A 12,481-nucleotide genomic window follows, 5' to 3' on the forward strand; every position below is an offset into this window, starting at 1 on the left:
CTCGAAAACGAAGCCTTAATCAACATTTTGGCAAAAGAAAAAGTTGTTTAGAATCACCTTGTCAATCTTCCCTCTTCGGTTGTTGACGTAGTCGTTGGATACCCTGTATATACATATTTAACGGGTGGGCTTAAAAATCAAATTTAACTAATTTTAATGATTTTGAACTTCAGCACGTGTGTCTGGTCGCCGTTAGGCGACCAGAATATTATTTTAGCCTAACCTAACCTAATTCACTGATTAGGTACAGGTTAGGTTAGGTTAGATTAGGTTAGATTATATTGGCGAGCGTTGTGAGAAACATGCTCGCCGGCAAGGATCAGTGGCGGCCGCGGAGCGGGGTCGGAAGCTAGCCGATCCCGCACGCAGGAGGAGACGCCGTCGGGGGAAACCCCCGTTAGCTGAGGAGGACGGGACGGTGGGTCCTGATAACTCTGCCCACCGCTCCCAACAAGATGAGGGGAAGATTATCAGGGGGATTGGACAGGATATCCAAGGTGGAGCTGCTGGGCCGCAGGTAGCCGGGGCTGGGTGGCCGGGGCTGCGTGGCCGGTCGGACGTGACCCCCGGCGTTGGCGGAGTTGGCACGCAGGAAGAGGGTGAAAGGCTAGACCCTCCCCCGAGATGGGGCATGTAAACTCCATGGGGGGGGGAGGGTCCTGGGGTGTTCGTCAGAGGTCCCAGGCCCTCCCTCAATCCCAATGCAGGCCACCGTGGGGGTTTTAGCAGGTAAGAATCCTGCACTACCCCCGGCTCCTCCCCAGCTCGAAAGAAAAAGTTAGGTTATACTGACACTTTGCCGGCCGCACTGTTTTTAAACATTTCTTTGCTTGGTGCCGGCACCACTAACTCTGTTATTTCGCTTGTCGCCGGCTGTTTTTGAGGTTATTGGGAGATGATAAATTTCAAGTTTTTCTAATCTCATCGGTAATTCTCACGAGTTTTCAATCCGCCTCACCTATTTTTATGAAAATGTACATATGTAAATAAATGTAAAACTTTTTTGAATTATATATTTTTTTAATTACATTTTCTTTGGTACTTTCTTAGTATTTCTCTTTTAAATGATACTGTTAGGCGAGAACCTCTGCTAGCTTGACTAGCAGAGATAACACCCTGCATTCCCTATTCCCACGGTACGGCAGCCCAGAAACTGATGACACATAGAAACATAAGAATCCGACGACTGGGCTGCTTCTTCGCGAACGAAACTGCGCAACATATTCATACATATAATAAAAAACCACACCCGGGCGGGCATTCTGCGCCAGGCGACTTCATAGCAAGGGTCACGATCGCTTAGTAGTTAGTTCTCGTGCGAGATTCGAACCATTATCCGAAACTCAGTTATTAATTCAATAAACCTAACGTGTGTGGAAGTGATACCGTGTAGTTTTAATTGCCTTCCTGAGTTGCGACGTAACAGGAACAATTTATTGGCGATCCTGCCAGGATCTCCACATCCTAACTCGATAAGAGGAAGCGCTGAGGCACCTCACCGCGACGAGACCCAACAACAGAAAAGGAAACCACCAATGCTGGAGTATTGCATGTAAGTACGTCTTTGTAAATCAACATGAAGAAGTTTGTCAAGCTTAACGACATCACCGACGAGCCTGGCGGTAGTGCCGATCAAAACTCAATTGAGTTAGGGAAACTCGAATCCCTTATACAAAAACAAAAAGAACTCATAGCGGAGCAGCGTAAAATCAAGGAAGAAATTCGCGCGTTACGCCCTCGTGCCAAACCCGATCTTCACGACGAAGACATCGCACTCACCGAGGATGAGAGCGATAATAGCGTCACAGATAGTTCGATAGGAAGGAGAAGCGCCGAAAAGGACGAGCGGAACACCGATAGGGCCCTGCGACACGTTAGCGAGTTTAATGGACACAATATAACTGTAGAAAGATGGATTCAGGGTATAAAAGCAGGGTTGAGCGTCGCAAGGAATAAGGAAATGTTCCTCCACCACCTCATTATTCACAAAATGAAGGGAGACGCTGAAAAGTTCTTAGGAAATCGCGAGTTCAGAGATGTAGACGAACTGTGCGACGCAGTTATGGAAGAATTCGGTGAAAGACGTTCAAAGGAACTGCTTATAAATGAACGGAACCACTTGCGGCAAGGTAACCGGAAGGTGAAAGACTACGTCAAACATTTTAATAAAATCCATCAAGATATTACCAGGGTCATCAATAACAACAAGGAGTTCACGCCAGAAGAGAAAAGAACATTAGTCAGAGCAGAAGAAGAGGCTGGACTAGCTATTTTTATACGCAATTTGTCACAACCATGGAGAACATCGGTCCGCCAAGCCAGGCCGGGGACGTTAAAGCTCGCACAAAGCATAGCCTACGAGGAAGAGAGAGAGGAAGAACTGTGTCAGGAGTTGTCCAGGTATGTGCATCTGGGAGATAAGAGTCGACCTCGCGGTATAGAGAAACGTAGCGGTGACGCATCGCGACCTAGATACGACGGTCAATGACAGAGCGATAAGAAATCCTCCGGGACAGCTGTCCCTACCTGCTTCAAGTGCAACAAGCAGGGTCACTACTCAAGTAATTGTAGAAATTTTCAAAGGGACCGCGATCAAAAACCCCCCGACATCAAATATATAGAATCGGACCAACACGAAGTCAGCTGCGAGTCAACATCCGAGTCGGAACCGACGCAGACGGAAGACCAATTACCGGACGATTTCTAATCGACACCGGTGCATCGCTCAATTTGATTAAAGGTGGTTTAGTTCAACGCGCTCATATGCCATGGAAAGTGAAACCTAACGAGTTTGCGGGAGTAACCGATGGTAAAGTGAACACAAAATACGCAGCTCTCTTGGAATTAGGAGGAAAGCAACACGAACTGGCAATCGTCAAGAACGAATTCCCGCTGGAAGTTGACGGACTGCTAGGTATGCCGTTCCTTGAAAAGGAGGAGGCAAAGATCAACGTCAAACGTAAAACTATTGAACTAACTCACACCATTCACCGCGTATTCAACCTAACGGTAAGTCAAGAGCGATTAACCAAATTGAAAGAAAACGTCCGTTTAGATCATATAATAGATAACACAGAACGAGAAGAGATCTGGGAGATTTTGAGGCAATTCGAGGATGTGTTCTCACTCCCAGGGGACTCACTGCCGGTAACGAAACTTGTTGAGCATTCGATACCTACATTAGACGAAGTTCCGATCAATTCTAAACAGTACAGGTACCCACCTCACCACCAAAACGAAATTGACCGACAAGTCGCAGACATGAAGGAGAAAGGGATCTTGCGAGAATCCACATCTCCGTACAACTCGCCGATCTGGGTAGTTCCAAAAAGGGCCGACGCCAGTGGCAAGAAGAAGTGGAGGATAGTAATAGACTTCCGAGGCTTAAACGCAAAGACAGTTCAAGACGCTTACCCGATGCCAAACATTGTCGAGATACTCGACCAGTTGGGGAACGCAAAATACTTTTCGTCCTTCGATCTGGCCTCTGGATTTCACCAGATCGCGATGAAGACCGAGGATCGACCGAAAACAGCATTCTCAACATATGATGGGCATTACGAGTTCAATCGGATGCCCTTCGGCTTGAAGAATGCCCCGGCCACATTCCAAAGGATGATGAACCAGGCTTTGCGAGGTCTGAAAGGCAAGATTTGCCTGGTCTTTGTGGATGATATAGTGATTTGGGGAAAAAGTGCCGAAGAACATCGAGAACGACTGAAAACCTTATTAAATCGACTTCGCGAAGTTGGTTTGAAATTGCAGCCGGACAAATGCGAGTTCCTCAGTGAGAGGCTAAAATTCTTGGGGCATATAATCACCCCAGACGGGGTGAAACCCAATCCAGAAACTCTGAAATCTGTCGAAGAATTCCCAGTGCCAAATTCGACTAAAAAGGTAAGAGAATTCGTCGGTTTAGCTAATTATTATAAACGCTTTATCGACAGGTTCTCTCAGATTGCGAAACCGCTGAATTCACTGCTGAAAAAAGATGCGAAATTTGAGTGGACCGAGGTCCATCAAAAGGCATACGAGAAATTAAAGGGGTTGTTGGTGAGTGATAAGGTGCTAATGTACCCAGACTTTAAAAAGGAATTTATTCTAGCAGTCGATGCATCCGGAGACGGTATTGGAGCTGTACTGGCGCAAAAGGATGAAAACGGGAAAGAAAGACCAGTAAGTTTTGCCAGTCGCACCTTCAATAAAGCCGAAGTAAAATACTCCACCAAAGATAAGGAAACGTTAGCCATAGTCTGGAGTGTGAGACACTTTAGACCCTATCTTTATGGAAGGAAGTTTACTATTTTGACAGACCACCAGCCAATTCCCTACATGGACAAAAGCAAACAGCCAGGGGCTATGCAAGAACGCTGGCGGGTATTTCTGATGGAGTATGATTATGAAATTAAATACAAGAAAGGGTGTCTGAATACGAATGCTGACGCGCTCAGCCGTAACCCCATAGATCATCACAACGACGTCGTCCTCGTAGTAAAGTCTGCGAGAAGACCACTCCGAAAACACATTGTGTTCTCAGAAGAAGTAGACGACGACAGCGTAATGGTCGAATTCTACCTGGGTCAACCAAACGTGCAGTTTAACGAACAACATTCCTTCGTAGTAACTTGGCCAGAGTTTACTATGGAAAACCTACAAGCTAGTTTCGAGGCAATTAGAGACACGATAATTGCACAGGAAATAGAACGCATCACTGTCGATTATGCCGGACTGTTGTGCCTGTTACCAGGTAAGGCAAGACAAATACAAGATCTAATTATTAATTTTTTTTCAAGACCCGTCACTCCGCGTGACTTTGCTAACGAAGGATCTGAGGACGCCGGAGACGGAAGCGGAAAAGCTTGAAATAATCAGACAAGCGCACGACACTATGCTTGGAGGACACGCTGGTATCCGTAAAACCATAGCGGCTATACAGAGAAGTTACACATGGATAGGCTTACACCGAGATGTAAGTAAGTACATATCTGAATGCTTAATCTGCCAGGAGAACAAAATCGTTCGAAACCCAACCAAGATGCCTTTACGAATCACTGATACGCCAATGGCCTTCAACGATAAGATCGCGATTGACATCGTTGGACCGTTGGAGCCGGACTCCAAAGGTATGAAATACATATTAACCATGCAAGACCAGTTAGCAAAATACCTCGAAGCCAAGCCCTTAGCGGACCAGAAAACCGAAACAGTAGCGGAAGCTTTACTGAACACTTGGATTCTACGCTATGGCACTCCTAAAGCAGTACTGACGGATCTAGGAACCAATTTTACCAGTAATCTCATGGAAAATCTAGCCGATATGCTTGGATTCGACCTCCAACACACTACAGCTTTTAGACCAGAGTCTAATGGCTCGCTTGAACGCGCTCACGCAGTTATTAAAGACTTCTTGAAGACCCAACTCTCTCGAGAAGAACGCTGCAACGAACATTGGAGCAGGTACCTGCAAGGAGCCGTATTCACATACAATTCAACTACCCATTCATCAACGGGAGTTACACCTTACTCACTTGCGTTTGGCAAAGACCCACCCCTCATGAATCAATTGGAAGAAGAACCGGAAGCCACCTATTTGGATTTGGTAGAACAAATGCGAGTACAACTACGACGAATGCATAAGCAAGCTGCCGAAGCAATTATTGCAAGCAAGGAACGAACCAAGAAACGGTTTGACAAAACGATTAAACCGTTATCACTTGAACCAGGAGACTGGGTATGGTTAAAGAACCAAAACAGAAACCGCCTTGCCGCACTAACGAAACCTTATCTTGGGCCATATCAGGTCAAACAACTCCATGGAGACTTGAACGCTTTACTTAATATAAATGGCAAAGATACATTAGTCCATCTTAACAGACTTAAATATGCTAATCTTTCGTCTATTTTAGATTAAGTTTTCTCCTATGGAAAGGAGGGTTCGCCGAAGGGATGGCCGAGATCGAGAAACTCACGAACCTTCCAAACATCTACTTCGACCCGATGGGAACCACGAGACTCTACCATCACGAATGGAAAACACTAGTCTTCATGGATCTCCGAGACATCAAAGCGGTCGAAACGATAATCCGTGAAGCATTGAATCACCCAATCCACACAGAAGGTAATGGATTCTCGCCATCACTCTACGGACACATGTCGAATCGCTTCCAACGTAGTTTTAATCATAAAAATATTTTACTAACTAGTCTAGGATATAAAAAGGTAGAACGTAAGCGCGTGAAACGCGGTTGGTTAAATCCAATCGGCGACCTAGCTAATATTTTATTCGGCACCCTTAGTCAAAAGGACGCCCAGTATTATAACTCCGAGATAGATAAGCTGTACACAGACAATAAGCATTTGAGCGTCCTTATTCAAAACGAAACCACAATTGTTCGAAGTATTTTGAAAAACAAAGATATATTTGAAGATAAAATTACAACATACGTGAACAAAATCAACAATTATACCAACGCGAACATAGAGCGAATATATGAACGCACGAATACACTCGAACTATTACTAGAATTAAGCGAAATAATCACCGAACATAACGAATTAATTGAAAACCTGCGATCAATTGTAGTTAATGGAGAACAAGGAAAAATAGACCCTTTGTTACTAGAACCTGATCAACTAAGCGAAATTTTACGAACCATCGAGCAAAAATATGGCTCTAGCCGTATGATATTTTCTAACACAAATGAATTTGCTTATAAATTTTTACGAATCGCTAAAGTTAACGTTTTTGTATTAAACTCATACAAGCTCTGCTTTGAGTTAAAAATCCCCATCGTAGAAGAAGAAATTTACGCCTTGTACTCCATGATACCACTCCCACATATAACTGAAGATTACATTTATCTACTACACACCCAAGAACAATATATTTTAGTCGAAAGAGATTCTCGTAGCTACTCTATAATCAGCGATCGAGACATAGATCATTGCATAGAAATTTCCGACCTCCGAATCTGTGCCCGACACTCACCTTCGCTCTCCACAGAATTAACAAATCCATGCATAAAACGTGCCTTACATAACTTACCAGCAGACCATAAAGATTGTCCAGCCAAAATGATTACACATACAAACCCTATTTGGATACAACTATACTCGAATCAAGAATGGATCTCCGCATCTTACTATCTAATTTCTTTCCACGTTTCATGCAAGGATTCTAACCGCGTCATCTCACACCATCTTAACGGAGTAAACAAAATTAAAATCAAAGCAGGTTGTATCGGACATACTGCATCCGTAACGTTATACTCTAGCGAAACTATAAATAATCACAACGAATTGAAATTACAATTAGGCCTCGCCAATATTACAATACCGAAATTAGACGACACCGTTAAAGCTTATGCACGCGTACCAGAACTGCGAAAAGAATTAATAACTAACAACGACTTGAAATTGGCATCTAAATCACTCGACCAAATCATCTCTGAGGCACATTCGATTTCCACACACACACGTAGCATCTCCAGAAACGAAAGCACCTGGATGATCTTACAAACACTAATAGGAGCCTTAGGCATAATGATAGGATTGTACATATTTTCAAAATTTAAATTATGGCGTTTAATATTTTGTCTATTTAAACCCTGTACACGCAATAACTGTCTTAATACCAATTCAAACGGGACCAACCACTACGGGTCAGCGCCCCAATCTGTAGTATACACAGCGAACGCACCAGAAACTTGCAACCTCCAACCCACTCCTCTACCACCCGAAGAAAATAAATTATCACAACCTTCGCGGCGAAAGAAACATCGCGTTTCCTTCACCGTGCCTCCTATTTGATTTCACAAGTAAAATCAAAAATAAGGAAGGGGGTGTTAGGCGAGAACCTCTGCTAGCTTGACTAGCAGAGATAACACCCTGCATTCCCTATTCCCACGGTACGGCAACCCAGAAACTGATGACACATAGAAACATAAGAATCCGACGACTGGGCTGCTTCTTCGCGAACGAAACTGCGCAACATATTCATACATATAATAAAAAACCACACCCGGGCGGGCATTCTGCGCCAGGCGACTTCATAGCAAGGGTCACGATCGCTTAGTAGTTAGTTCTCGTGCGAGATTCGAACCATTATCCGAAACTCAGTTATTAATTCAATAAACCTAACGTGTGTGGAAGTGATACCGTGTAGTTTTAATTGCCTTCCTGAGTTGCGACGTAACAATACGAAGCAAAACAATCTCCAAGATGTAATACAACACCTCACGTCTTGCACATCAGATTTGTTGGCTTTCTTTTCTTTTTTTTGGTACATACATGGCACATTTTTCGTTTTCGTTTATTGGTTTTGGAAATGAGGACTAGCTGGTGTTGCCTCAGGTCACAGGAAAGTCTGTCGATCGCTTTATGATGGGACGCTCGCGATGTAGAAGCGACCTCCAAGTTTTGCTCAGGTGCAGTTACTTGATCTTTTATCCAGGATTCAGACACTTTCAATAGGAAATCATGAAATCGGAGACTTTTGTGTTCTGTATGGAAATGTTGAAATGTCCTGAATGCATTAAACAGGTACATGCAAACCTTTTTTGACCATTTTATCGTTTTTCTGTATATGAGATATTGGTCTGCTCGGTCCACTCTCTTCATGTATTTATTGTAGTCTAATATGCTTTCAGGTTTTTTTATTGGGCAATTGGTTTTCCTGCATTTTTTTTAGTATCAATTAAAGTGGCATTATGTATTGTAGAGACCATCCGTATCATTTTGATTTTCGAAGCTCTCCATAACTGTGCCAGTACATCACCTTCTCGTCGATGGCAGGCTTCAAACACATCGAGTTTTGCGCTATTTAATTTTTCTGGAAATCCTCTATTTTTCCGTATCGTTCCACAAACTCGAACTTTCTTTTGAAGTAAAATTTTTGCAAGTTCTACGCTGTTGTAGTAGTTGTCCATATACAGGTGATGCCACTTTCCATAAGAAGATTTCAATAGTTCCATCACCGTTTTCGCTAAAGGCTGTCCAGCGCCGGAATATATTTGAAATGAGGAAATATATCCCGTATTGGAATCACATAACATCCGAATAAGTATGCCATATTTTGTAATTTTTGATGGGTTGTAAACTTTAAAATTCAGTCGTCCACGCCATGGTATCATTCCTTCGTCAATCGAGATGTTTTGACCAAGGCCAAAATTTTCTTCAAACTTTTTCAAAAAATAATCAATTATCGGTTGCACTTTAAAAAGTCTGCCGGCATTATCCGGTTTATCATTATTATTGGAAAAATGCAGATATGATAATATTTGTCTAAATCTATTGCGGGTCATCGTTTTGCGAAATATGGGAGTTTCTATCAACGGATTCGTTGACCAATAATCATCTATTTTTGCTTTTTTTACAATTCCTATAAGGATAGCAAGCCCAAACCATTTTCTAAGTTCGGTTGCCGTAACGCTGACAAATTTGGCACTTTTTTTACCTATTTTCCTTCTGTGGCAATTTTGATCACAATTGTTGCCTCGCAGACCCTTCAGGTCCCGGCAAACAACCATCAGGTAAAAATTATAGAAAAGGTCATAAAACCGACGCCTGGTCGACTACCCTTGATTGGGGTCGCGTACCGTTAGGCGCTCAGCACTTACAAATTAAGGAATTTCCAAAAATTGTGGAAAAACCCACGGCAACTCATCGACTGCTTCACTTCTACTCTTTCACATCCCCCACCACATTTTCTCCACCAATCAGCAATAGTTCTAGGCATAGATCATTTCCTTTTATACACGCACTCGAAAAAAGCAGAACCAGAACTCTGACAACTTTCACGCTAATAACACCTCGGAAACATACACTCTCATCTTGTGTATCATACAGTCAGTTATTAAAATACAATTCATATTAAACAAATCAACTGTTCCCAATTATTTAACGTAAAACAATTCTCGAATATTAATTTATTCGAGGATAACTGGGACATCTGAGATCGACACAACGCACAGTGTGACGGATCGCCAATCTAGCTGGACAAAATTCGAAATGAACGGAATGTACTTTATTTATCAGTTAATATACTTGGAATCATATCAAATATGAATAGTAATCACACTTTTATAAAAATTATTCTATTTTTGATAATTATACAATATACTTTGAACTATTCATAACTGAGTAATAAAATATTGATCACGGGTGGTTCGTAATGTATGCATGCAATAGTTAATTAAAAGATATTTTTGTTATGTACTTACGATATCATTGTTTATAAACTACTCATTATCCGAAGCATTTGAAACATCTGCTTCCGAGTCACTACTGATTGCCGGTAATGATTCTTTTAAGAGATGTGAGATATCCGATGTTCTATTGCTTGTAAAATATTTCTTTCTATGTTTTGTAACTGCTGGATCTGACGTTATTAATAACATATGGATTAGGTCAGTCATTGTGTTTTCCCGTGAAGATTTCCTGCTGTGGTTACTACGGAATCTTCTGCAATCTTTATGCCTCGCTTCTTGTGCCTCTTCTGAAAGCTGGCCATAGGTAGCAGTGCAGAATTTATAATTTCGGCACCATGTAATAGCAATTTGTGCACTGAGACGGGCATGCAGTACCACGAATAATATTTAATATACAGTTCTGCTGTTTCTTTCGTGTAATCGCTAAATGCACTTATATTAATTTCACATCCGCTTGAAATTGCACGTAAAATAATCGCAAATCTATTTATTAAGTCTTTATTAATTCCTGTTATGTCTGCGGATGTATCTGGATCAGCAAAGAAACGTCTAGCCGTGTTCCCATCATTTGTGTTTCCGCTGCCTTGTTTTGTGCGATCCACGATTAACCCCATACGTATTCGAAATTGTTTTTGAATTTCTGTTTTTCTATTATTAACTATTTCTTTCTCATTCTCATTCCTGATTTGCCATTTCTTAACATCCAGTCGATATGACACATGGAGTAGACACTCGAAGCATCTAATCCATGTATGTAATACAGATAATCCAAATTCATATTTCGAAACATCTGCATTTTCTGATGCTTGTTTCATGTTTATTGCATTCATCATTTTTGGCGTAGCACCACATATGTAGCATCTTTGAGATGCAGTTCCAGTTAAACTGTTGCAGATTTTTGTGTCCACCATTGTAAATAATAAACGATGTTGTATTATAATACGTATTTCTCCGATTTTAATTATTGTTGGGACTAAGTTTTCTATTTGATTGTCAATTTTCATTTTTTCCGTGTTAATTAATTCTACAGATTCTTTTGCGAATATTAATTTTATTGGTCTGCAGTATCGTGTGGATGATGGTTGAGGATTTTTCCAAACGATTTGTATTCCATCTGTTAACTTTAACGGAACCATTGAAACAAGAAATAAATCATTGTCCTCGCGAAAATTGATGTCTGCAGTATTAATTTTTTGCTTGTAGATGCTATGGCCCGAACTACCATCGCATCCCCATTTATAAAATAACGTTAATGTTTCTTCGGTTTCAATGTTATTAAGTATTTCTTGATGTGCTAGAATTAAACGTGTGCATGTATGATCCAAAAGAGCCTGTAATTCTATTTCTGCTGTAGTCTCTGTGATGGTGATTGATTCTTTGCGCGGATAGCAATTTTTTTTAGCTTGTGCTACCTTAAAATAACTAGGATATATCTTTGCGTTTCTTTGCTTTGCTTGCGAATATATTAAACGATATTGATGGGACGTCATTTTTGCATCTACGTATAATGCTAGTGCTTCCTCAGGAGTATATGGTATTATTTCTTTTTGTGGTAAATTGTAATTTTTTTTTACTTTGCTGACTCCTTCTGGAGAAGTCGTAATTTTTTTCAAAATCGTAGCTGCATCTCTTTTTCCTTTTTTACGCAAGCTGATTTCCGCCGCAAAACATAATTCTTCACTAGACGCCATATCTAAAATATTTTGAACTTTTCGTTTTTTACTTTTTTCACTGCTGTCTTCAAAATTTTTTGTAGGACGACCAACAAGTGTTGTAGGTTCTACTGCTGATCCAGACGTGCTTGGTGTATTAACAATTAGATCTGCAAAATTAATATTTCCACGTAACCATTTCTCTTCATTCCTTAAAAATGCATGGTATGTGCGTTTATTTAACTTCCACTTGCTAACTAACTGAGAACACAAGGATTTAACACTTTTCTTGATTAAACCTACACTATTTTGTTCAGATATTTCCCCCAAAACATTTAAAATGTACTTCAAAACATTTTCCCGTCTTTTCGATAAATCTTCCTCGTGTCTCCAAATCTCAAAGAGATCTCTTCGAGAAATAATCCATGCTACAATAGATTAAATAATGATTACTTGATATTTTTGAAATACTATACGACTTTTGGGTATATATTACTACAATACATGATACATTCTACAGTACTGTATATATGTACGATTATATAGAATATACAAAATATAATATAATATGTATAGAATATACATGTGTAAACTTACCGTTGGTACCCATGATATTTATAA

The 12,481-nt window shown here is 41.0% G+C and overlaps 1 protein-coding gene across 1 annotated transcript; it reads left to right on the forward strand.

Annotated features, from left to right (window-relative positions):
* The first annotated feature begins 1,064 nt into the window (after window positions 1-1,064).
* LOC143305444 (uncharacterized) lies at window positions 1,065-6,607 on the forward strand. Its single transcript, XM_076689112.1, has 3 exons — window positions 1,065-1,552; window positions 5,907-6,444; window positions 6,584-6,607. The coding sequence occupies exons 1-3, from the start codon at window positions 1,536-1,538 to the stop codon at window positions 6,605-6,607; spliced, it is 579 nt and encodes a 192-aa protein (XP_076545227.1). The 5' UTR covers window positions 1,065-1,535.
* The last annotated feature ends 5,874 nt before the right edge of the window (window positions 6,608-12,481 follow it).

Source organism: Osmia lignaria, chromosome 7 (assembly GCF_051020975.1).
Source record: "Osmia lignaria lignaria isolate PbOS001 chromosome 7, iyOsmLign1, whole genome shotgun sequence".
Taxonomy (NCBI): Eukaryota; Metazoa; Arthropoda; class Insecta; order Hymenoptera; family Megachilidae; genus Osmia; species Osmia lignaria.

Excerpts from the sequence above, each read along its gene's own strand:
- LOC143305444 (XM_076689112.1), top strand. Across the intron at positions 6,445-6,583 it reads AAGATAAAATTACAACATAC|TTAATGGAGAACAAGGAAAA; the intron begins GTGAACAAAATC and ends GATCAATTGTAG.